General features: G+C 42.6%; 1 protein-coding gene across 2 annotated transcripts in view; it reads left to right on the plus strand.

Moving 5' to 3' along the window:
- Positions 1–26076, plus strand: part of POLD2 (DNA polymerase delta 2, accessory subunit) — a 48931-nt gene that overhangs the window by 19052 nt on the left and 3803 nt on the right. For both annotated transcript variants that reach the window (XM_033950199.1, XM_033950198.1), the window contains exons 4-8: positions 11487–11610; positions 11971–12085; positions 22205–22403; positions 23579–23659; positions 24923–25080. In XM_033950199.1, coding sequence (XP_033806090.1) covers positions 11487–11610; positions 11971–12085; positions 22205–22403; positions 23579–23659; positions 24923–25080 — 677 coding nt within the window. The remainder of the gene's footprint in view (positions 1–11486; positions 11611–11970; positions 12086–22204; positions 22404–23578; positions 23660–24922; positions 25081–26076) is intronic.

The raw sequence follows: 26076 nt of genomic DNA on the forward strand, positions 1-26076 counted from the left end.
TCAAGCATTTTTCCCTGTCTGTCCCGGCAGGCTCACAATTTATTACATTACATTAGTGATTTCTATTCCGCCAATACCTAGCGGTTCAAGGTGGATTACATAAAAGTTTTCAGAGATTACATAAAAAGTTTACATTAAAATTTACAGGAATAGCATAAGAGCTGTCATAAGAGTTACATAAGAATTACCAAAGAATTGTCATTATCTTAAGGTGATAAATGTTGGGTAATAAGAATTACCAAAGAGTTGTCGAGATCTTAAGGTGGTAAGTGATGGGTAAATAGAGGCATTTTAGCATTACAAAACTACAAGACTTTTAGAAAAGAAATAAAGACCATACTCTTCAAGAAAATTCTGAAAAAAGAAATAATACCGCAAGTCTCAAACTCCACCTCTCACTAAAGCCAACTACCCCAAACAAATAACCTTACCCATTTCTTACTCCTTTTGAAAATGACCAATTTTTTTTTTTTTTTTTGTAAGTTCTTGTTGTAATACATCTTGGATAATTGTTTTGTAATCAGCCTTGAACTGCAAGATAATGGCGGAATAGAAGTCCCTAATGTAATTAGAAATGGGGTTGAGGTAGGAACTGGTCGTGTTTAGGTAGGAACTGGTCGTGTTAGATAGGTTTTATGTATTTTTTGAAGAGTAGGGTTTTAGTATCTTTCTTGAAGGTTTTGTAGTCTGTGGTCAATGACAACAGAATGGTGATTTGTCTGTCCAGTTTAGCTGCTCTGGTGGCTATTAGATTGTCATATAGTTTTTTTCGTTTGACATTTTTGGATGGTGGGTGTGTGAAAAGTGAGTGGGCTCTCCTGTGCCTGGATAAGGAGGATTGAGTTAGTCGGTTATTCCAGTAGGTTGGGCTTTCTCCGTTAATGGCTTTGAATAGTAGGTAGTAGAATTTGAAGTGTACTCTTGCCTGTATTGGGAGCCAGTGAGAGTCATGGTATGCTTCTGTGATATGGTCATATTTTTTCAACGAGTAGATGAGTCTTAGGACTGTATTTTGTATAGTTTGTAATTGTTTTATCATGGTTGCTGTACATGGGAGGTAAAGTATGTTGCAGTAGTCTATTAGTCCAAGGATAAGGGATTGTACCAACAGTAGGAATTGTTTCTTGTCGAAGAATTTTTGGATTTGTCTTAGATTTCTCATGGTCACGAATGATGCTTTTATTTCCTTGTTGATCTGTGGTTGCATGGTACAGCCTCTGTCAATTAGTACTCCCAGAAATTTTAGTGTGGGTTGAATAGGGTATGAGATCGAGTTTATTACTAGATTTGTTAAGGTAGGAGTTTTATTGTTTTCTAGGAGGATGAAGTTTGTTTTGTCAGGGTAAGTTTTAATTTGTGCTCTGTCATCCATGTTGCTACTGTTTCGAGAGTTCTGTGTATTGTGCTTGTCATGGCGGGTTCTGGGTGGTCGAAGGGGAGGAGGATATAGTGATGTCATCTGCATACCTGTATGAGGTTATGCCATGTTTGTCTAGGTAGAAGCTGAAGGAGGCTATGTATATATTGAATAGTGTAGGTGACAGGGGTGATCCCTGGGGTACTCCGCAGGGGTTGAACCAGGGTTCTGATTTTTCTTGCTTCGTTTTAACCCTGAAGGTTCTGGATAGTAGGAAGCCTTTGAACCATGAAAGTACCTTGCCTGAGATTCCAATGGAGTCTAGAGTTTGTATGAGAATGCCGTGATCAATCAGGTCGAAGGCTGCAGAAAGGTCTAGTTGTACCTGGGGCAATGGGGGGATTAAGTGACTTGACAAGGGTCACAACCTTCTTGTATAAAAGTTATGTCAGAAATTGTCCATTTTCATTGTTTATCTGAATAAAACATGTTGAGATCTTACTTATAAATAAAGTCCTGTGTTAAATCCAGTAGAGCTTTTCAAAGCTAGAGGATAAGTGTCAGACATGATCAGGCAAATTATAGATCGTATCTGTGTATTTAGTGTGGTGTATGCTCATTAGGGACTAACCAGGGGGGTGGTTCATGCTAAGCTCCCAGAAATCTGTACATCTGTAAATAGTTTTATTTCATGATGTGAAAAACACCCCTGCTAGAAAACAGACTGCTGGTGGCAGTATATAACCAATTCAGTGTCCTATAAATCAGATTTTCTCAGCTTTTCATGACTATTGTAATCCTTTTTGAGAGGTTGAGATGTCTTGTATACCCCATGGTCGCAAAAACTCAAAATTCACAGCAAATGCTGCATTTGCTTTTTTATGTGATAAATGGGCCTATTTACAATTAACTTAATTGGCAAATAAAACATACATTTTCCACTTGCTCTCACAATGCCCCACAGACGCCGATGCTGCTGATATTTAATTTAGCAGTAAGTGACAATGGTGTGGTGTCTGATAGCTGGAGAATACATTTCTTGTGTTCATCTGTCTCTCTTTGCAACAAATTGGCACCAGTATTTTGAAGTCTGGTGGAAAGCCAAATTGTGACAGAGAGAGGTTGCCCTTGCTGCAGCTCTTGTTTCAGGGCTATAAAGGGAAGGATAATAAAAGTAGGGCTGCATTTTGATTAAAAATTTTAATAGTGATTAATTGTATGATTAAAAATAAAAGAAACTTAAAATAACAATTAACTGGACACATTGAAAGCAACCATGGGGATGACGTTGGAGGACCTTACCGGACTAGCACAAAACCGATTTCTTTTTAGATCTATAATTCATCAAGTCGCTAGGACTCGAACATAAGCCCATGGCACTAATTACCGTATTTTTTTGTGCTCCATTAAGACCCACTTTTTTCCCCCCAAAACATGGGGGGAAATAAGGGTGCATCTTATGGAGCGAATACCCAACCCCCAGCCTCCCCCCCCCTTAATAGCTTTTTTAAATTTTGGCGCCCTCCCTCGCGGAGAATGGTGCACAAGGCTGCCTGGTTACGCAGCTTCCCGCAAGAACTGATGGTTGACGCGGCTGCCTCCTCTTGCGTCAGAGTGGCACACAAGGCTGCCTGCCTGGTCCCACGCTGCTTCCCGCGGGAACTGACAGGCAGCCTTTCGGTTGCAGTACTCACCCTGTGCGTTTGCTTAGAAGGAAAATTTCTTGCCTCCGAATTAAAAATTTTGATGGTTTTATGTTATAATGTTGTTCTCCGAATGACTCTATATGTGATACATTGGATATCCCGGATCACTGAGGAAGGAGTGTTTCACCAAAACACGGACTGTGTTGGGTCCGTACTCTATGTATTTGAGAGCCATTTTTATGGATTACAATTTTGTATAAATTTAAAGATTCCTGCACCTTGTACATTCCAATCTGCATTCTTTTTCTTGTTTTTGGTGTTTGCCTTTCACTGCAGACTAGTGCTGCCCGATTCATGATTCGAATCGGTTCACCGATTCACTTCGGGTGAATTGAATCGATTTAAAACAAGAAAAAATCGGCTTCCCGATTCGGTAACTGACCCTCCCTCCTCCCCCCCTAAAGCAGGAGCGTCAGCGCTGTTCTTGCTGGCCGGCCGCTGCCTCACCTGCTTTAGAGGGCAAGGGGGGAGGGTCAGTCGAGAAGTGCTGGTGTCCAGCTTCCCCCTGGCCCCTGCGCACCATTTACCTAATATGAGCAGCCTGCAGAGAAGATTGCGGTGCTAGCGATCTTTGCAAACTGCCATAGGTCTTCGGAGCTGTTTCCTCTGCCACGATCCTACTTCTGATGTCAGAGGAGGGCATGACCGCAGCCATGGAAACGGCTCCGAAGACCTATGGCAGTTTGCAAAGCTCGCTAGCACTGCGATCTTCTCTGCAGGCTGCTCATATTAGGTAAACGGTGCGTGGGAGGCCAGGGGGAACATACAGTCCTTCCGGGGGGGAGGGGTGTGCGCAGTCCTTCGGGGTGAGGGGTGGGACAGGCTTTCAGGGGGGACAGACAGATCTACAGGGGGGGTGCAGGCCTTCGGGGGGGTCAGACCTTCAGGGGAGGGGAATCCCTGGTGTAAAATTACACGGAGGGAGGGAGGGAAGGGGGTTCAAAGAGACATGTATATGCTGGACTTTGGGGGGGAAGAAATAATGGGTCTAAAAACAGAGGAGAGGGAGAGAGATGGAGGACAATGGGATTTAGGGAGGGAAGGAACAGAAAGGAAGAGAAGTTGGACACAAGGGATGGTGTGGAGGGGGGATAGAGATACTGGATAGGAGGGTAGTTGGGAAAAGAAAGGGAGAGATGGTGGACCCTGAGGTGGTGAGATGCTGAAAGGGTAGTTGAGAAAAGGTGGATCTGTGGATGGAGACAAAAAAAGGAAAGATGCCAGACCTTCGGGGGAGGGAAGGGAAACGGAAGGGGAGGATAGAGATGGCAGATGGATGGTTAGCACAGAGAAAGAAGGAGACCCTAGCAAGCAAGTTATCAGAAGACAACCAGAGCCTGGAACCAACAAGATTTGAATAATAACCAGACAACAAAAGGTAGAAAAAAACTAATTTTATTTTCTGTTTTGTGATTACAATATGTCAGATTTGAAATGTGTATTCTGCCAGAGCTGGTGTTAGACTGCAAATGTGAGCTAGGATTTAACAGAGAGAGGAAAAGTCTTTTATGTTTGTTTATTTTGTTTACACCACAGCGCCAGTGTGGTTAGGAGAAGGCAAAGGGGGTGAAGAGGCTATAAAATAAACCCACCAGGATGTTTTTAAAAAACACCCAAAAATCGAATTGAAAAATTGATTCAATAGGCTGAATCAAATCAAAATTTTTTTTCCTGAATCGGGCAGCATTATTGCAGACCTGTTGGATTTCTCTTTGTTTTGCTTTGCAAAATGGAATGCCAATTAAGAACCTTTGCTAGCAGTTTTACAATCCGAAAGGAAAGTTGTTGGTGTCCTGCAGTCAAACTTCATGGTTATCTTACAAAGCCAACGTGGGTGGTGTGGACCTAAACTAAACTAAACCTTAAGTTTGTATATCGCATCATCTACATAATTATAGAGCTCGGCACGTAGTATAAAGAGGATAGTAAGGATTACAGGAACTTGTTATAAAGAGGGAACACCATAGAAAGGCATTGAGGGATAGGGATATGGGTGACTAAAGTTACGCCAGGTGTACACCTGGCTGGGCCTCCGCGTGTGCGGATCGCCGGACTTGATGGATCGAAGGTCTGATCCGGAGATGGCAGTTCTTATGTTCTTAAAGGGTAGTGGAAGAATAAAAGAGGGAAGATAGGATTACATTTCTGAGAATAGCCAAGTTTTAAGATGTTTTCAAAATAGTTGGAAGGAGCCCAGATTCTGAAGTGGGGTGGTAAGATTATTCCAAAGCTCTGTGATTCTGAAGGAGAGAGATGTCCCTAATTTTCCTGCATAGATGACACCTTTTAAGGAGGGGAAGGATAGTATAAATTTTGGGGTGAATCTGGTGGTATCAGGACTTAAGGAATTCCAAGATAGTGGAATTAGGGGAGGGAGGATGCCTTGTAGGATCTTAAAAGTTAGACAGGTGCATTTAAAGTGAATCCTAGAAATTACTGGAAGCCAATGAAGTTTGGACAGAAGTGGGGAAACATGGTCGAATTTACTTTTTGTGAAGATTAGCTTAGCCGCAGTGTTCTGAATCCGCTGAAGTCTTTGAAGACTTTTCTTGGTTAGACTTAAATAGATGGAGTTGCAATAGTCCAGTCTGGATGATAGATTGAACAAGGACAGCAAAATGTTGTTGGTGGAAGCAGGATCTCACTTTCTTCAGCATGTGAAGGCTAAAAAAGCATTTTTTTTTTACCAAGGTGTTAAGATGATCATTAAAGGAGAGTGTAGTCAATTTTGGACCTGTTGGACAACTTTGTAGCTAAGTATCAGATTGCTGTGAATGGGAGGAAATGCCGGTGATCTCTCTTCATAAACTATGTTAATGTCACTCTATATAACGCATGGCAGTTATATTGCCTGTTCATGGTAGAGATGAGCTTCCTGGAGTTTTAATGGCATATTGCTACTGTGCTTTTGGCTTCAAAAGCTCCAGAAGATATGGTAACAAGATATCCAGTGAACATTTTCATAGCTGACCATCAGAACTTGGAAGAAGTTGTCTGACCCTCGCCTACTAACCTTGAATCATTACATATTGAAAAAGAATGTTAATTGACACAGACTTCATTGCTTAGAGAGCAAGAGCACCACTTGTTATATCTGTAACAGATGTGTAATTGGCATGCATTCTAAATATCTTAATGCTTACCATAGCAAGATGTAAGTGTCTCTGTTCATGGCTTGGCTATATTGCAGACATTGTGACTGTGCTACAGATGCTTTGTACCACAGATTTGGCTGAGGTTGCAAAAACACTGTGCTGTGTGTTTCATATAAATTTCCATTCAAGTCGGAGTCAACTTTGATTTGTTGATATATTTGCTTTTAACATAATTTCAAAGCAAATAAATTTTTGGCTGGTAGTTTAGCGTTCTAGCTGTAAATACATTTGTTTTATTTGCTGTGTCTTGATTGGGGAATTTTTTTTTTTTAACTTTTCTGCTTTCATCTTGTTTGCTACCTTTATTTCTTGGTTCTTCTTTCCATTATTTTTTTCATCTATGCTTGTCTTCTTTATCCATCTCTCCCTCATAGATATTTCTTTAATTCTTTCCATCTTTCTCCTCCAACTATCTCTCTCACTTTTCTTGGTTTTTCTTTTCATTATCTTCTTTTATCTATGCTTTTCTTCTTCATCCATCCCTCCCTCCTCTGTCTATCAGATGTTTCTTTAATTCTTTCCATCTTTCTTCTCCAACTATCTCTCTCACTTTGCAATCAACTGTTTCTCTCTCTGTCTCGTGCTTTTTCTCACCACAGACCTCTCTTGAGTTCTTAATTTCTTCTTTGCTGACTGTCAACATTCTCTATTGGAATCCATCTCATTTTTCCAACAAGGATTTTTGTGTTTGAGATGCCCTTTAGTGGAGTGGGCTTCAGCCCCATCCCCACCCAAAAAAAATTGGAGGAGGACATCTTGTTTGGAAAGATTGAAAGAACCAGGTGAAGAGAGCAATCAGATGGCTGGACATGTTGAAAACAACCATGGGGATGACACTGGGAGGCAGTGTTCCCGCTAAGCTGCGTTGACGTGCGCACGCGCACAAAATATTACCTCGCAGCGCACAAGTTTCTCGTCACAGCGCACACAGTGTAGAGCACAGTTCTTCAACCGCCGGTCCGCAAACAAAATCTTGCCGGTCCGCGAAGGATTCGGTCCCCGCCGCAACGAAAGGCCGGCGTCAGCTGACTTGCAACTTCCTGTTGCAGTCGCTGTGCCGGGACTCCTGCCTTCCACCGCGTTTGCCTCCTGCCTTGTCTCCGCACCTCCAGACTAGCAGCGGCAGCTGTGTATGCTTTTAACTTCGGCACAGAGCTGCCCCTAATCAATAGTTTAGCGCGGTTTCATAAGGCAGCCTCGGGGCCTTTGCTAGGCCGGCCCACATCGCATCATCGAAGCGAGGCTGCCTCATGAAACCGCGCTAAACTATTGATTAGGGGCAGCTCTGTGCCGAAGTTAAAAGCATACAGAGCTGCCGCTGCTGGTCTGAACTCTTGGGCCGCTGAAGGAGGGCAAAAAGCAGCTGTCCTGGAGGTTTCCCTTCCTCTCGCCTTTACAGGTTCCTTTTTTCCACCTTTTTTTTTTTCCTTCAAACGGCAACGGGCCCCAGCATCGACATCAATCAAGTAAGTTCCACTGTCAATCAAGCGGTTCTGCTCGGCCAAAGCTTCCCCTGTGACATGAGCCACCCTCAGGGGAAAGAAAGTGACCCACAAAGGTGAGGGGAAGGGGGGCAGATGATGGAAGTTGGGGGGGGGAGAGAGAGAGAGAGAGAGAAGGGGCAGATGATGGAATGGAGGAGATGAGAGAGAGAGAGAAGGGGACAGATGATGGAAGTGAGAAGAAGGGAGAGAGAGCAGAAGGCAGATGGATGTCAGTTGAGAAGGGAGAGCAGATGCTGAATGGAAGTGGGGAAAGAACACATACTGGATGGAAGGAGGAGATAAATAAAGGGGGAAGAAAATAGTAAGATAATGGAGGGGTGAGGGAAAGGGGTGACAAGCTGTGTGTAGACACAGTGAAAAGAGGGAAACGGGACTAAATAGTAAGAAAGAATTTAATTTAGATGGAGGCAGAAAATAGAGAAGGAAGACCAGAGAAGAAAAGGGAAGAGAGAGCAGAGAATGATCAGATCTGAGTGGAGGAAATGAGAAGAGAGATATGCTAAAAACCACAGGGGGGAGGGAAGGATAGAGATGCCAGACCATGAGGGGAACAGAAGGAAGATGATGGATGCTAGACCAAATTGGGGGGTGGGGGGGGGCAGGAGGAGAGATGGCAGGGAAAGACAGACAGTGAATGGAAGGGGCAGATGCTGGACTGAAGAGACAGAGAAGGTTATCATGCTGCTGTACCGGGCCATGGTACGCCCTCACCTGGAGTACTGCGTCCAGCACTGGTACTTTAAGAAGGACACGGTACTACTCGAAAGGATCCAGAGAAGAGCAACTAAAATGGTTAAGGGGCTGGAGGAGTTGCCGTACAGCGAAAGATTAGAGAAACTGGGCCTCTTCTCCCTTGAGCAGAGGAGATTGAGAGGGGACATGATAGAAACATTCAAGGTACTGAAGGGAATAGACTTAGTAGCTAAGGCAGGGAGAACGAGAGGGCACTCTCTAAAGTTGAAAGGGGATAGATTCCATACAAACGTAAGGAAGTTCTGTGGTAGAAAGCAACATATTTATTTGGCTCATAACTTGCTGGCGCCCGATATTTTTAGCTCACAGTGAAAAAAGTTTGCTCACAACACCCGCCCGCTTAGAGGGAACACTGCTGGGAGGCCCTTACTGGATTAGCACAAAACTGATTTCTTTTTAGATCTGTAATTCATCAAGTCGCTAGGACTTGAGCACGAGTTGCTGGCACCTAAGAAGAAAACACATACCTTTATGATTTATCATGCTCCTTGTTTCTTTGGGTTATGTTTAGCACATTAAGGGGAAGATTCTCAAATGTTAGTGGTAAAATCTGACAAGCCACTATCGCAGCCACTACTGTAACAATTTGAAAAAAGCGAGCCATTCTTTAAAAAACTCACATGCAAATGAGGTTGGAGGAGGATCACTAAATTTGCATGTGCTGATTGCTGTTGATAGTGATTGGCATATGTGCAGAATAAATGCACAAAAATAAAGACCCCAAATTGAAGATCAGTAGGAGGAATGCCCACTACCTCCTGCTGCTGCCACTGTCAAGCACCACTATTCCCCCCACCCCCACAGTGGGAGGGTTGCCCACTCCCTCCCGCTGCTGCCGTAAAGCAACCTCTGACATTCTCTTGGCAGCAGGAGATGGCCACTCTCTTCCACCGCCAAGCAACCCTCCTGATACCCCTATGTCAGCAGAAAGGATGCCTCTTCCTCCTGCTGCCGTCTTACCCTGATGACCCCTCCACCCCCTTACCTTGTTTACGAAGGCTGGCCAGAGATGCCTCCTACTTCCGGCCAGCAGGCCCGCCTCTTCAAAATAGTGGGCCTTTCCCTCCCTGGTGCATCCTGGGATGTGCCAGGGAGGGACCTAAGGCTCTGATTGGCCCAGACGCCTATGGCCCCTCCCATAGGAGGGGCTTTAAACAACTTGGGCCAGTCAATCTTAGGCCCTTCCCCGGCGCATCCCAAGATACACTGGGGAGGGAAAGGCCTGCAATTTTGAAGAGGCAGGCCTGCTGGCCAGAGGGAGTAGGCATCATTAGCATTGAATACCATTTCTGGCACTGGTATATCACCCACATCTTCCTCTGTGAAGACCGAAGCAAATAATTAATCTTTCCGCTGTGCCCTATTTACCCCTCATCCCTATATCTTTTATTTAGAAAGAAAAGGTCTTCTAGACATCTGACTGTTTAAGTGTTTGTTTTTTTTCTGGGCAGTGAAGTATTGTAACTACCTCAGTTAGTCATTTTTTTTTCTTTGACTTTTCATTTGAATACCAGCTTCCTCTGATGACACCACTTCTGGAATCTCCCTCTTTATTGTCTAATAAGTGGATTACTTACATAATTATATTATTTGCTTATGTTTTCTTTATAAAATAATTATTTGAAATTGCAATAATAATAATAAAGAATAGTAAGAGGTAATCTCTGGGGTTTTGGTTGGTGATATTCAAGGTTACAAGACTGGATTTAGATTTTTTTATGGTTATGAAAATATCATAAAGGCAATATAGGCTCTTACTTGCCTTTGTAAATAGCCACCTAGAGCTATCCCCAGTAGTGCACAAATTCATGGGTACACATCTATACCTGCTCCCAGACTGTTGTACATGATTATGTTACTTAGATGCAGAATACACACATACTCAACTTAGATTGTGAGCCCACTAGGGACAGAGAGAGTACCTGATTGAGGGATACAGACAGAGGTAGAGATAGGTTATAGAAAGAGTATAGATAGAAAAATAAGAGGGATTAAAGGGCTTGGACAAGGACCACCTTACAGGTTATGGACCTGATGGGCCGCCGCGGGTGCGGACTGCTGGGCGCGATGGACTCTGGTCTGACCCAGCGGAGGCAACTTCTTATGTTCTTATGTAACTATTTTGATTGTATCACAAAAAGACAGGATCTCACATCAGTAACACTTTACGTATTTTGTAAAATATGTATATACATGGCAGCTGCACTCCTGTGTTATCCAAACTACCCATCTGTATAAAATAATGTTTACATGCAAAAGACATTCAGAAAATTACACCTAAGAATGGATCCTGATGAACAGTCAGAACAGTTCAAATTGCTGTGGCAAGACTCAATGTTACTAAATTTAGGGGTGGAGGGATACTAACAAACTCAAACTGAACTAGGCCGGGCTTTATGGTTTGGTCTTCATTGATTAAACATTAGTTCTATAGTCTTAGCCTAATAAATTAGCATTCTGAACAAATAACGGCTCTAAATAGCCATGGTTACAGCTACACTTCAGTCTGCACTTTAACAATCATGCAGCTGCTGGATATTTTTGGCAATAGTCTTGTTTATTTTGGTGGCTATGTGGATTACAAGTCTTGGTAATAAGGCAGGTAGTGGGCCTAGACTTCAGATTCAGTATAGTTGTATCAATATGTTTGTATATTATTATAATAATCTATAAAAATTTTAGGTAAAAATGAGACTACAAGGTTGGAAATGACCTGTCAGTGGAGTTTATAAAGTAGTACTGGATAAGGGATGTACAGTAGTATAATTTTTGTAAGCATACAACAGGAAGCTACTTACACTGTATACAAAATGGAAGGAGAGCCAGGAGTAAGAATTGCGAAGGGGGGAATGAATATTTGAAATGGACAAGTTACCAGTTTTTTTATGCACCTTGACCTAGAATCTCATGTTCTAGCTACCTAATTTTTGGCCCCGGTGAAGCTTGTTGATTTCTACAGTGTACAGGAATAATTTGATCACCACTCTTTGTACCTTCAATTTCTCAACAGCACAATTTGTTGCCACAGCCTCCACGGGCAAAGTACATCCACCAATCAGATGAGCTGATCTTGGAGGATGAATTACAGCGAATCAAATTAGAAGGGGCCATTGATATACAGATGCTTGTCACAGGTATGAAAAACATTTTTTCTCTTTTTAAACTTTTCTTTTGTAGTACCACTACCGCAACATCCTTAATTAATTACTGGTTCAGGGAAAGCCTCATTTGAGGACCACCTAACAGTATGCTTTAAAGGCAGCTGAGGTATGCACAGTTGTTTACCTTTTTATGGTGAATAGGAAAGTTGATACATGTGCCCCTGCTGATGCAGTCATAGCTGCTTCATAGAGACATTGGAGAGTTGGCTTCATTCATTATGTTTCCTTGGGGTCTACACATGGTTGATTTTGACACAATTGCTCTGAGAGTGCGCATTTCATCTTTCTGTTACTGCTTTGTTAAATGTTGTCTTTATTTTGCTCCTGACTCAGGAACCATCCTTGCAGTGTATGGTGCAGAAGGTGAGGCTGGGGTGTTTATGGTGGAAGACCACTGTACTGCAGACCTCCCCCCTCAGATGCCAGTAGCAGGGCCTGATACTGACAGGTAGGATTACCTGCAGAATATGTAATCTGCTTTGTAAAACATTACATTATATTGCACCAAAATCCTACTCTGATGTGCTCCATTCTTATGAGAGGATCCTGCATTCCTGCAGCACACCCTGGTGCTACAGCCTTAGGTCATAGTCTCACGCTCCTTGTAACATTCCCTAGTGCTACAGCCAGAGATGAATGCCACTATGCTAGAGCCTTATGTGAGAGTCTCGCACTCCTGTAGCGTTCCCTTGTGCTAAAGCCTTATGTGAGAGTCTCGCACTCCTGTAGTGTTCCCTTGTGCTAAAGCCTTATGCGAGAGTCTCGCACTCCTCAGTGCTACAGCCTTAACTCATCTTAAATATACCGTTTTCTATTTCTTCTATGATAAGGATTCTAATTTGTTTTAACTGAAAGCTTCTTTGTTTTGGGTTCTTTGTTTCGGGTGCTTTTACTATTTCTGGGTAGAAAGATGAGTGCCTCTGTGGAGGCTGCATTTCTATACCATTATGAGCTTAATAGAGATGACAGGGAAGTTTTTTTTTTTTTTTTTTTTAAAGATCTTTATTCTTTTTTATTTCTTACATCAAGTGAAATATATGTAATACATACAGTTTTAATAAACACTTGAAATTACAAACAATTACTCTTATATTGTAAAGTAAAGAAATCCCTTTTATCAGAATTTTATATCAGAATATCCTTACAAAAGTTTACCCTCCCTAGCCCCCCTATATGCTCTATCCATGTGCTATGATATCTGATCATTAGAGAAATTAGTCAATGGTCCCCAGATTTTATTAAACTTATGAATATACCCCTGTTGTAATGCCATCACTTTTTCCATTTTGTAAATATGACAAATTGAGTTCCACCAAAAAGTGTAATTTAACTTAGTGTAATCTTTCCAGTTTTGAGTAATTTGCTGAATGGCGACCCCTGTCAATATTAACAAGAGTTTATTGTTGTTTGCAGATATCGGACTTTGAGTTCTCATTGCTGTTCCAAATAATATTGTATCATATGAGAGTCTAACATGATTTTCTAATAAATTATTAATTTGGGGCCAAATTATTTTCCAAAAAGCATTAATACAGGGACAAAAGAAAATTAAATGATCTAATGTCCCCACTTCTATCTTACAATGCCAGCATCTATTGGATCTATTACTATCTACTTTTTGTAATCGCGTAGGGGTCCATAAAACTCTGTGTAACAAAAACATCCATGTTTGACTCATAGATGCTGACCTTGTAGTATGTATCCTCCAGGACCAAAATTTTTGCCATTGAGATGCAGAAATTGTCTGTCCTATCTCAATACTCCAAATGTCCCTAAGTCCTGTTCTCTTTTTTTTTTTTTAATCCATATAAAATCCTATACCATTTAGCGGCTTGGTGTCCTAAAAAATCCGCCTGAAAGCAAAGGACCTGCAAACTATACTGAGTGTTAAGATTCTTCCATTCAGGGAACCCTTCCTGAATAGCCTGCTTCAATTGCATCCATTTAAAATATTGTGTCTTGTTCAATCCAAATTTCTGTTGCAATTGTGAAAAACTAAGCATTGATCCATTTACTATAACATCATTTAAAGACCGTATACCTGCAATTATCCATTGCTTCCATACTATTTTGAATCCACCAATTTTGATCCTGGAATTTACCCAAATGGATTGATTTAATGATTTAGCCAATGGATCTGGTTATATATTGCTAATATATCTTAGTGTTTTCCATGTATCTAGTAGAATTCTGTTGTCTTTATATCTCCTAGGCATTGTTATACTAATTAGATGTTCTAAATGTAAAGGGAACATGAGTCGCCATTCTAAATATAACCAGTCAGGTACATTTTCCATGAGATCTGGGAGGATCCAATACATACCCTGTCTTAAAATATAGGATTGATGGTACCTATAAAAATTGGGAAAATTTACCCCTCCCTCCTTGATTGTTTTTTGTAGTGATGCTAAAGCGATTCTGGGTCTTTTCCCAAACCAAACAAATTTTGTAAGAGCACTGTTTAACTTTTTATAAAATGACCCCTGAAAAAATATTGGGATCATACTCATTTGATAACAAACCACAGGCAAAATCATCATTTTAATTGTTTGGACTCTTTCCCACCAAGAAAGATGTAAAGGATTCCATTGCTCGCACATTTCTGTTATTTTCTTTAATAAAAGTTTTTCATTCTCTTTTACTGTGTCATCAATTGTATTTTTTATAAGAATACCTAAATATTTTAAGCCTTCCTCTTTCCATTTAAATGAATATGAGTCAAATAATCCTTTGGTACAATGGACATTAATTGGAAGAACTTCAGATTTTTCCCAATTGATTTTATATCCAGAAAATTTTCCAAACTTTTCTAGTAAATCAATTAAACATTGAATGGTATCCCCTGGTTCCCTTAAATATAATAAAATGTCATCTGCATACGCAGATAATTTAAATTCCCAATTAGAAAATGTGATTCCCTTTATTCCCTTAGTTTGATTGATTGCAATTAATAAGGGTTCAAGAACAATGTCGAAAAGTAAGGGAGATAGAGGACACCCTTGTCTAACTCCCCTTACCAAGTTAAATCTATCTGATAAGTTATTATTTATTTTTAATCTTGCTCCAGGGGAGCTATACAATGTTTGAATCATTTTAATAAAACCAGGTCCTATACCAAACCATTCTAGAGCTTGATACATAAAACTCCATTCCACTCTATCAAATGCTTTTTCTGCATCTAACGATATTAGAAAAGCTGGGTCATTCATATTTTTTGCTAAATTTAAAGAATGAAATGCCAATCTAGTGTTATGTGAAGAGTGTCTTTTAGCAACAAATCCTGTTTGGTGCACATCAATAATAAAAGGAAGAGCTTTTGCTAATCTTAATGCTAGCACTTTAGCAAGCAATTTACCATCTACGTTCAACAAAGAGATGGGCCTGTAATTTGATACCATTGTCGGATCCCTGTTTGGTTTTGGCAAGACAATAATGACAGAATCAGCCATAGTACCTGATATATTTCCATTGTTTATCTGATACTGTTATAAATTTAATAGATATGGTAATATAATATTTTGAAATGTTTTATAAAATTCAACAGTATATCCATCTCCACCTGGAGCGGATCCAACTCTAAGAGCCTTCAATGCTGATTCTATTTCTTTTAAAGATATATGTTCTTCTAAACTTCTTTTTATATGATCCGGAATATTTGGTCCAACAAATGATTTTAAAAACTCTAACCCATCCTTTTCTTTATTTTCATAAGTTTCAGAAGAATATAGACCCTTATAAAAATCAAGAAATTGTTTTATAATATCCTTAATGTTAGTGTGTGTATTGCCCCGCATATCTTTACCGTATTTTCACGCAAATAACGCGCACCCGTATAAAACGCGCACACGGGTATAGCGCGCAGAAATCACGATGATGTGTACAAAAACTTTGGTATACCGCGCTCACGGGTATACCGCGCATGCTGCCCAACGCTCCTTTCGCCCGCCCTGACTTTCCGTGCGCTGTCCCGACTCTCCGTTCACCCCCCCTGACTTCCGTGCACTGTCCCCCCTTGAAGGTCTGTCCCCATCCTGAAAGCCTGATGCCCCCCCCCCCCGACGTCCGATACATCCCTCCCCCCGAAGGACCGCCGACTCCCCAACAATATCGGGCCAGGAGGGAGCCCAAATCCTCCTGGCCACGGCGACCCCCTAACCCCACCCCGCACTACATTACGGGCAGGAGGGATCCCAGGCCCTCCTGCCCTCGACGCAAACCCCCCTCCCCCCAACGCCCGCCCCCCCCAAGAACCTCCGACCGCCCCCCAGCCGACCCACGATCCCCCTGGCGACCCCCCCACCCCCCTTCCCCATACCTTTGGTAGTTGGGCCAGAAGGGAGCCCAAACCCTCCTGGGCACGGCGACCCCCTAACCCCACCCCGCACTACATTACGGGCAGGAGGGATCCCAGGCCCTCCTGCCCTCGACGCAAACCCCCCTCCCCCCCAACGACCGCCCCCCCAAGAACCTCCGACCGCCCCCCCCAGCCGACCCGCGACCCCCCTGGCGACCCCCACGAACCCCCCACCCCCCTTCCCCGTACCTTTGGTAGTTGGCCGGACAGACGGGAGCCAAACCCGCCTGTCCGGCAGGCAGCCAACGAAGGAATGAGGCCGGATTGGCCCATCCATCCTAAAGCTCCGCCTACTGGTGGGGCCTAAGGCGCGTGGGCCAATCAGAATAGGCCCTGGAGCCTTAGGTCCCACCTGGGGGCGCGGCCTGAGGCACATGATCGGGTTGGGCCCATGTGCCTCAGGCCGCGCCCCCAGGTGGGACCTAAGGCTCCAGGGCCTATTCTGATTGGCCCACGCGCCTTAGGCCCCACCAGTAGGCGGAGCTTTAGGATGGATGGGCCAATCCGGCCTCATTCCTTCGTTGGCTGCCTGCCGGACAGGCGGGTTTGGCTCCCGTCTGTCCGGCCAACTACCAAAGGTACGGGGAAGGGGGGTGGGGGGGTCGTGGGGGTCGCCAGGGGGATCGCGGGTCGGCTGGGGGGCGGTCGGAGGTTCTTGGGGGGGGCGGTTGTTGGGGGGGAGGGGGGTTTGCGTCGAGGGCAGGAGGGCCTGGGATCCCTCCTGCCCGTAATGTAGTGCGGGGTGGGGTTAGGGGGTCGCCGTGGCCAGGAGGGTTTGGGCTCCCTTCTGGCCCAACTACCAAAGGTACGGGGAAGGGGGGTGGGGGGGTTGTGGGGATCGCCAGGGGGGTCGCGGGTCGGCTGGGGGGGGCGGTCGGAGGTTCTTGGGGGGGGGCGGTCGTTGGAGGGAGGGGGTTTGCGTCGAGGGCAGGAGGGCCTGGGATCCCTCCTGCCCGTAATGTAGTGCGGGGTGGGGTTAGGGGGTCGCCGTGGCCAGGAGGGTTTGGGCTCCCTTCTGGCCCGATATTGTCGGGAAGTCGGCGGTCCTTCGGGGTGGGGATGCGAGTGGTCCTGCCGGGGGGGGGGATGTATCGGACGTCGGGGAGTCGGCCGGGCAAGAGGGCTTGGGCTCCCTCTTGCTCCGATCGTGGATGCGGGTGCGGGTGGGAGCGCGTGCGAGCGGTCGTTCGGGGTGGGGGTGCGAGCGGTCCTGCTGGGGGGGTGAATCGGGCGTCGGGCGGGGTGGAAACTATGTTTTAAAACTTTTGTATACCGCGCTCACGCATATAACGCGCGAGGGGTATGCGCGGTAGGTAAAAACGCGTATAACGCGCGCGTTATATGCGTGAAAATACGGTATTTGCAATAATCTTAGATTTTCTTTTTTTTGCTTTAAGAAAATTTGCTGACAATCTTCCAGCCTTATTTGAATTTCCATAATACTGAACTTGCCGATAGAACATATCTTTCCTCACAAATTGAGAAGAAATCTCATTATATTTAACTTTTGCTTTTAATAATTTCTGCAATATATCATGTTCCCATTTAACAATTAATTTATGTTCTAATAATTTAATTTCTTGCTCCAAATCCATAAATTGTTTTTTAAGTTGTTTTTTCATAAACGCAGAGTATGATATAATATTTCCTCTCATTGTTGCTTTATAAGCATCCCATAAAATTTCAATATTTATATTCTCTGAATTATTAATTTGAAAAAATTCATTCATCTTCACTTTAAGATCTTCTATAAAGTTCGTATCTGCAAGCAAAGCATTGTCAAATCTCCAAATTGGTTTAGAATATATTGATATATCATTCTGCAGATCAATCCACACCAGCATGATCTGAAATAATAATAGGATCAATAATTGCTTTCATCACTCTTTGTGCTATATTATTAGAATTATAATCAATATATAATCAATTCTTGAAAAGGATTTATGGACCTGAGAACAAAAAGAATATTCTTGATCATTAAAATGAAGAATACGCCAAATATCAACTAAATCACAAGATTGTATCAAATTATCTAAACCTAACGACTTCATAATTTTACTTGGTTTTTTATCCAAAATAGGATCCATTACAGCATTGAAATCTCCAGCTACTACTAAATTAGAAGCAGCCAGTGGTAATAATATCTGTTGAATTTGTTTGAAAAACTCCATTTGATTCGAATTAGGAGCATATAAATTAAATAAATCTAGGGTTGTATTTCTCAGAACCATTTTAACATGCACCCATCTTCCTAAAGAATCAAATTTTATTAACTTAAAATCCGCAATACACTTCTTATTTATAAGAATAGCTACTCCCGCTTTTTTCCCGATAGCAGGTGCAAAAAAACATTTGGACACCCAACCCCCTATTAGCTTATTAGATTCAGTTCCTGACAGATGTGTCTCTTGCATGAAATAAATGTCAGCGTTCTGCTTATGAAGAAAACCCAATATTTTCTTTCTTTTAATTGGGTGGTTTAGACCATTGACATTAATAGAAAAGATTTTAAGCGCCATCTAAATTAACAAATAATATTTGACATATACTCTGTATTTCCTCTGAATATCTACTTATTGAATTTCGCTGAATGTCCAGCACTCTTGATTGTAAACCGCCTAGAAGTCGCAAGATTGTGGCGGTATAGAAGAATAAAGTTATTATTATTATTATATATCTCTATAATAAAAATTTTGATCAGATATCCACACATATTTAATATTTATTCTTTTTACTTTTATTAATCCCTTACCTTTAGAACTTTCTTTACCCATTTCCATCCCCCTTTTCCCTCCCCCCTCCCCACCCTCCCCATTAAGTAAAAGTTGTGTAAACTTGGCCTCACTTAATCACTTTCGAGGAGATGTGCATCTATCTTGCCCTTAAATCCTAGAACGGTGGGTTCCGCAGTAATCTCCGCCGGGAGAGCATTCCAGGTGACCTCGCTCATTTAGAACAGTCACTACACTGCAGTGTCAGAGAGAGAAGAACCATCGGCTTAGTTGTGATGCTGTGACGCGTGTATACTGTATGTACTCGTTTTGCAAGTCTTTGCTTGTTTAGAGCAGTCACTACACTCTTACAGTGTCAGAGAGAGAAGAACCATCGGCTCAGTTGTGCTGTGTGTATACTGTATGTACTTGTACTGCAAGACATTGCTTGTATATCAAGTTAAAATTTAATAAAATGTTTTGCTTGTCTTGCAAAACACTTGCAAACCAAGTTACTTGCAATCCAAGGTTTTACTGTATTCTAAAAGGGAACCTAGATTCCTTTACACAATAGGTTCCTACCATATGCCCTTGGGGTGCTTAAGTGGAGGTGCCTAGTTAGAGCATTGCCCCCTTATTGGTTAAACACCACTTCTGCTGGCACACTGTCATTCCTCCCATTGCTTTTCTTGTGTCTTCCACTCATTTTGTGTGACTTTTCTGCATTCCTAAGTGACACAGATAAGAACATAAGAAATGCCTGCACCGGATCAGACCTGGGGTCCATCCAGTCCGGTGGTCCGTGCATGCGGAGGCTCAGCCAGGCTTACCTGGGCGAATACCTTAATCATTTGTATCCCTCAATGTGTCCCGCAAGAAGATGTGCGTCCAATTTTACCTTAAATCCTAAAATGGTGGTTTCTTCCACCACATCCTCTGGGAGAGAGTTCCAGGCGTTCATCACCCGCTGTGTGAAGCAGAACTTTCTGACATTTGTCATGGCCTTGACCCCTCTTAGCTTCAGTCCATGACCTCTTGTCCGAGTCACATTTGACAAAGTGAATAACGCTGTTTCTTGCTCTCCATCCTTTCCCCTTGTCGGTGAGCGAGCTTGCTCCATTTTGTCGATTCCTTTTAATATTTTAAAAGTCTCTATTAGATCCCCTCTCAGTCTTCTCTTCTCAAGGGTGAATAATCCCAGATTTCTGAGGCGTTCTTGGTAGCTCAAGTTCTCCATACCTTTTACTAGCTTCATCACTCGCCTCTGCACCCTCTCCAGCAATGTTATATCCTTCTTCAGGTACGGAGACCAGTGTTGGACACAGTATTCCAAGTGTGGTCTGACCATTGCTCTATAAAGCGGCATTATGACCTCTTTCGATCTACTCGTGATTCCCTTCTTTATCATGCTCAACATCCTGTTAGCCTTCTTCGCCGCCGCCGCACACTGAGACGACGGCTTCAGATTCCTGTCTATTAGTACCCCCAGGTCCTTTACCTGTTCGCTCTTCCCCAATGTTATACCTAGCAGTTTATACTCCTGCTCCTTGTTTTTCCTGCCCAGGTGCATCACTTTGCATTTTTCTACATTAAAACTCATCTGCCAGTTTTCTGCCCATCTCTCAAGTTGGTTCAAATCTCTCTGGAGTTCCTTGTTGTCTTTTTGTGATCTGATTGCCCGGCAAAGCTTTGTGTCGTCTGCAAACTTGGTGATGAGGCTGGTCGTTTCTTCATCCAGGTCATTTATGAAGATATTGAATAAGATAGGCCCAAGAACCGAGCCCTGAGACACGCCGCTAGTTACTTGCTTCCAGTCCGAGTACTCCCCATTTATGCCTACTCTTTGTTTTCTGTATTCCAGCCAATTTCCTATCCATCTTAGTATATCCCCTTCTATTTCATGACTTTGTAGTTTTCTGAGAAGTCTCTTGTGTGGTACTTTGTCAAACACTTTCTGGAAGTCCAAGTATATTATGTCCACCGGTTCTCCGCTATCGACATGTTTGTTCACTGTTTCAAAAACTTGAAGTAGGTTCGTCAAGCATGACTTCCCTTTCCTGAATCCGTGCTAGCTACCTCTCAACAGGTCATGAGTATCCAGATGCTGGACTATGCTATCTTTCATCAAAGTCTCGACCATTTTCCCAGGGACCAATGTGAGACTCACAGGTCTATAGTTTCCCGGTTCTCCTCTTGATCCTTTTTTGAAGATTGGGATGATGTTCGCTATCTTCCAGTCCTCTGGTATCCGTCCGGTCCTAATTGACATATTAGCAAGGGATTGCAGTAGTTCTCCAATTTCTACCTTTAGCTCCTTTAATACTCTCGGGTGAATTCCATCTGGGCCAGGGGATTTGTCACTTTTTAGTTTGTCAATCTGATAGAATATCTGGTCCAGATCCACCTCCATTGTGGTGAGGCTCTCCTCTATTTCTCCGTTGAACATCAATTTTTGTACTCTCAAATTAGCTGGAAAAGAAACACCTTAAGGAGTAGATAATTCAAAATGATTAACAAGGCCTGCCTGGTTAAACAGCCTTGGCTGACTTCTGCTGATATTTTGTAGCTCTTAACCATACAGTGCTGCTGAATGTCGACTGTGATTGCCATGGTATTATTTGGTTAGTATCGGGGTGACTTGAGAGCAGAGTGAGGACTTAACCAATTAATAGCAACTTTCAGTTCACTAACTGGGTAGGTGCCTGGATAAAGTTAGAACAGTAAAAAAGCTGGCCTAACTTGATTCACTTAGTCATCCGGGCACTGGCCTACGTATTGGCCAGCACTAAGATAATTGCCGGTGGCCTCATAATCTGTATACTCGATGCCAGTGCTCAGTATCAGGTTTAATTCAGCCAGTGGCTGTCAGTGGCTTTAAAATCTGTAACTGCTGTAGGCTGAATTTCAGTGAGTAAATTTATAATGTTTAATCGCCTCAAATCAGATGTCCTACATCTAATAAAATCAATAAAACAATAATAGTAGAATCTCCCAATCTACAAGGGGAATCATATCACATACGTTACCCCCTCTGTAATAAACTAATAAGGGCCCTATTATTTGATCCCGAGTCTTTTAATAGCCATAGTAAAAACATAAGTTTGAGATAACCAAACTTACATAATATGTGCAATAAAAATTAATCAAACAAAATCCACCCTTCCCTCAAGGAATGTCTATCCACATAAACTTTACCCAGCTTATGCAATTAACTGAAAACAGGCCTGATATTTTACCATAAATCTGTTTTTAGCCTGAGACTATAACTTTAAAAGTCTGAGTCATTACTTATCCACATTGATTGATTGGATTCCCACTGGTATTCAAATATATTATCTTAGTAAGGTGGATGCATGTGGAGCTTTTTCTCCTTTGCTTGTTAACATATGTTTCTGTCCCAGGGTGTAGTGTGCTGCTGCTGCTGTGGACTCAGTCCTCTTCTCTGGCATCTGTATGTGGTTGTCAGCTCTGACGTGCACTCTGCATATGTTTCTTGGCACAGGTTTGTGCTTCTGGTGTCGGGCCTGGGGCTTGGAAGTAAGAGTGGTGAGAGCCTTCTGGGTCTACAGCTTCTTGTGGATGTGATAACCGGGCAGGTGGGAGATGAAGGGGAACAGACAAGTGCTGCACAGATATCCCGGGTCATCCTGGCAGGGAACCTGCTGAGCCAGGACACCCAGAACAAAGACTCCCTAAGCAAGGTAAAGACCAGGAGCTGAACAGGGACTGTGGTGATAGCTGGGAGGGACCCTCAGATACTGGAAGGGGAGCATCTGTGGAACTCACAGAAAAGACCATTGCCTAACTTCAAAGACATAACCAGCTTCTGTCCCACACTGAGGCACAATCCAAGCAGCAAGTCCATGCTGAGAAGCTGTTGCTAAATCATTTCATGAACATAATATGTTGCATACTTTGCTTCTTTTGACCATAGAATTAGGCCATGCTTTTTAAATGGAAGTCATCTTATTTCATCTGAAAAGAGGGCGAAAAGTGGAACATATCTTTTAGTTTCCTTTCTAGAGGTTATTGTTTCGCAATATGATGTTGGGTAGGGGGGTGATCTGGTATCCTAATCTTTTCTTACTACTAGGGAATGTGTTTCTTTTACTGTCAGATATGCAGTCACTGATCACCTTCCTGAATTTGACTTTCTGACGTGGTTTCTCTGATGATGCTCAATGGATGTCGCAGGTTCAGAATCTCATGTCTTCCCTGGGAGATTGCAGCTTAGTGGCATGACATTGCTGTGCATTTCATCTCTCTAGCAAGTCTGATCATTTGTGGCTAGGATAAGGGGAAAATATTACCACAGACTTTAGTATTATTTAAGCAGCATGCTGAGTTGTACTGCTGATCTGCTCAGGAAGTATGAAGTACTCCAGCGTAGTAGTAGAAAGTTGTCAATCCATTACATTTACTCGTGTACAATTCATCTGTGTTTGCACAATTATTAATTTTCTCTGTTGAAGTACACGACCTTTGAATTCCAAGGACCCAAGGTCTGCAACAGCCTGCCACAACAACTACCAGCTCAGGAAAGCTCTAAAATTGTATCTCTTCACCCAGTGACATCCAAAACAATCTTATAACCTATTTTAATTCTTAACCAGAATTGTAATGTAACTTCTGATACCTTATTGTAAGCTGCATAGAATCCCAGTTGACATATGTGGGATATAACATTGTATGGTATGGTATGATATGGTACATTCCATGAGCTTAAGCAGTACTTTTTCAGCAACTTGGTGGAAACTTGCCTCTGGTCCTGGGATAAATGGAGATCCTGTAGTATTGGTGCTATTAATATTGGACTTTTAGATCTGCTAGAACTTAAAGAATTGCTGCTCTAATTCTGCTTGCATATATGTTTCAGGCCCGGTATCTGATGAAGAAGACACAAGCTGCCAGTGTGGAGGCCATTAAAATGCTGGATGAGATCCTACTGCAACTGAGTGTGAGCTTTCCTGGTTTAGGGGCACTAGGAATTGGGTTTTGTTGTCTTTAAGAGATCTCTCTGGTTTTTGGACCTATTGAAGTTTGTGGCATTTAGAGACTTCCGAATGATTGTGTGCATTTCTGGCACCCATTGTGTATATATAGGAGGTCATTTTAGAACAGTCACACAGTGTGTACATAGAATTGCCATGGGATGCATAGATTGAAAGGGGGCATATAATTAGCATGATTTGAACAGTGCAAAACAATTATACTTGCTTTTTTTAATTTCTCTGTTGGATTTTTCAACTTTTAGGCTCATGTGCCAGCAACGTGGTGTTTCAATCTGGGCAATTGTACTTAACCTTCTAGTCTTAAAAAAAAAAAAGACCCCAAAAATGTAAAAACTTGACTTCAGGAGCTTAGCTCTTTAATTAGTGACTGTTATACATGTAAGTTTGTGAAATCCAGCACTCACGTAAGTGCCAAAGTTTGAGTGTAGAAACCACTGAGTGATGCTACAGATGGACAGACCTCTCCAGTATGCATTATTGCTTGAATGAGACGTGTAAAAAGAATCCTTGGTGTAGTAGTGTTTGTTTTTTTTCTCCTATGTTGTAACACCTCCCATTATTGTGGACTTAGGTTCTGAGCCCTGATATTTTTTTTAATTCTTTTGTTTGGTTCTCAAATTTCCTTTCGAGTGTAATGCTTGCATGATTAATTTTCTAATCTCTACATGAAATAAAACAAGCAAACTCCATGTGGTAGATATATTGGTGGGATTTAGCCAGCTAGGAAGTCTTCTATTGATATTAGGCAGTTTTGAACTGGTTGTGCCCTCCTGAATATCAGCACAGACCATTGCAGTACTATTTGGTTAGTGCTGGGGTGGTCTAGGGGCAGAGCCATGACTTACCCAAGTAGTAGTGCTTTTCAGTCTGCTAACCAATAAGTGCCTGGATAAAGTTAGATGACAAAAAGGTTGTCCAAACTTCATCTGGGCAATTATGTGGATACTGGTCTGAAAATTGTCCGGCACTGGATAACTTCCAACAACCGCCTAGGACCCATATATTTCGCTCTGATTTGGCCTGTGGCAGTCGGTGTCCTTAAATTCACGGACGGCCACGGACTGAATATCAGGAGACTGTTTACCAACCTGGTCACAATCACAGTAGATTTCCACAATTGTGAAGTCACTCCAGAAAACACTCCTGCTTGCGTGCAGAGCCTGTGCCATGGCTAAACTGTGTGAGATTGACTGTCTTTGTTATTGCAGGCTTCTGTTCCAGTGGATGTTATGCCTGGTGCTTTTGATCCAACTAACTACACCATGCCACAGCAGCCTCTCCATCACTGTATGTTTCCCCAGTCGACTGTGTATAACACTCTCCAGCTCGTCACCAACCCCTACCAAGCAGACATTGATGGTGTCAGGTATGGAGTCTGGCCTCTCATTTCAGCCATATATAGCTCCTGCACACTGTTTGGTACTGACACTATCATCTGTCTTACTTTGAAGAAGCTGTTCTTATAGGATTAGCTTAATATTATTGTATGGAGTATTGAACAGAGCAGGATCAATGCAGTCCATTAGTGTTGTGATAACATATTTCCTCAGTAATGACTGGCGGAGTTTTTCAAAGTGATTATTTTACTGTTGCTCGCGCTTTCAAAAAAGGCTAAGTTTTTGCTTGCGGTTTGAATTGATACCTTATCCACCTGGAACCCCTGATGAAGGAGTGTTCACTGAAACATAGACTGTGTCGGGTACTTTTGGTTTGGTTCAAGGTGGTAATACTAACCGCATTCATGCTTTTGGTTCAACAAATTTAGCCTGCATCTTTGTACATCTGTCTGCAGTTTTCTTTGTTTTGGTTTGTATTCTATTCACTGCAGACTAGGTTGGATTTTTTTTTTATTTTTTATTTTTTTTTCTTCTTGTTGTATAGAGAGGGGGGAGAAATATGTTGAACCCAAGAGGGGATGGGGAAGAGTGAAATGTGTTGGACCAGGTGGGGGTGGGGAAATATGGAGATTGCTGGAGGGAGCTGGAGATTCTGGATCCTGGGGTAGGAGGGAGCTGGAGATTTCTGTTTATCTGGTATGGCTGAGGGTGGGGGCTACTGGAGGGGAGCAAAAACTTGTAACAGTGTGCTGGGGTGTAGGAGCTGGGGAAATATGTGCAGGTGGTGAAGATAAAAAGATGGAGAGAATTCAGTTTGAGGAGAGAGCTACTGGGGAAGCTGGGTGTGTATCCCACAGGAGGGGTATATGGGGTGATGATTGACAAATTTTATGGGTGTGAGTGTGTATACTTGTGCATATGTTACAAGTCTGGCTCCTACATCCTAAGAATCTCTGTTGAGCCCTGTGCTAAGTGCTAACCTTCAATAATCAGAAGGAGATAACTGACTATCTCCTGCTGAATAT

Source organism: Geotrypetes seraphini, chromosome 6, assembly GCF_902459505.1.
Source record: "Geotrypetes seraphini chromosome 6, aGeoSer1.1, whole genome shotgun sequence".
Taxonomy (NCBI): Eukaryota; Metazoa; Chordata; class Amphibia; order Gymnophiona; family Dermophiidae; genus Geotrypetes; species Geotrypetes seraphini.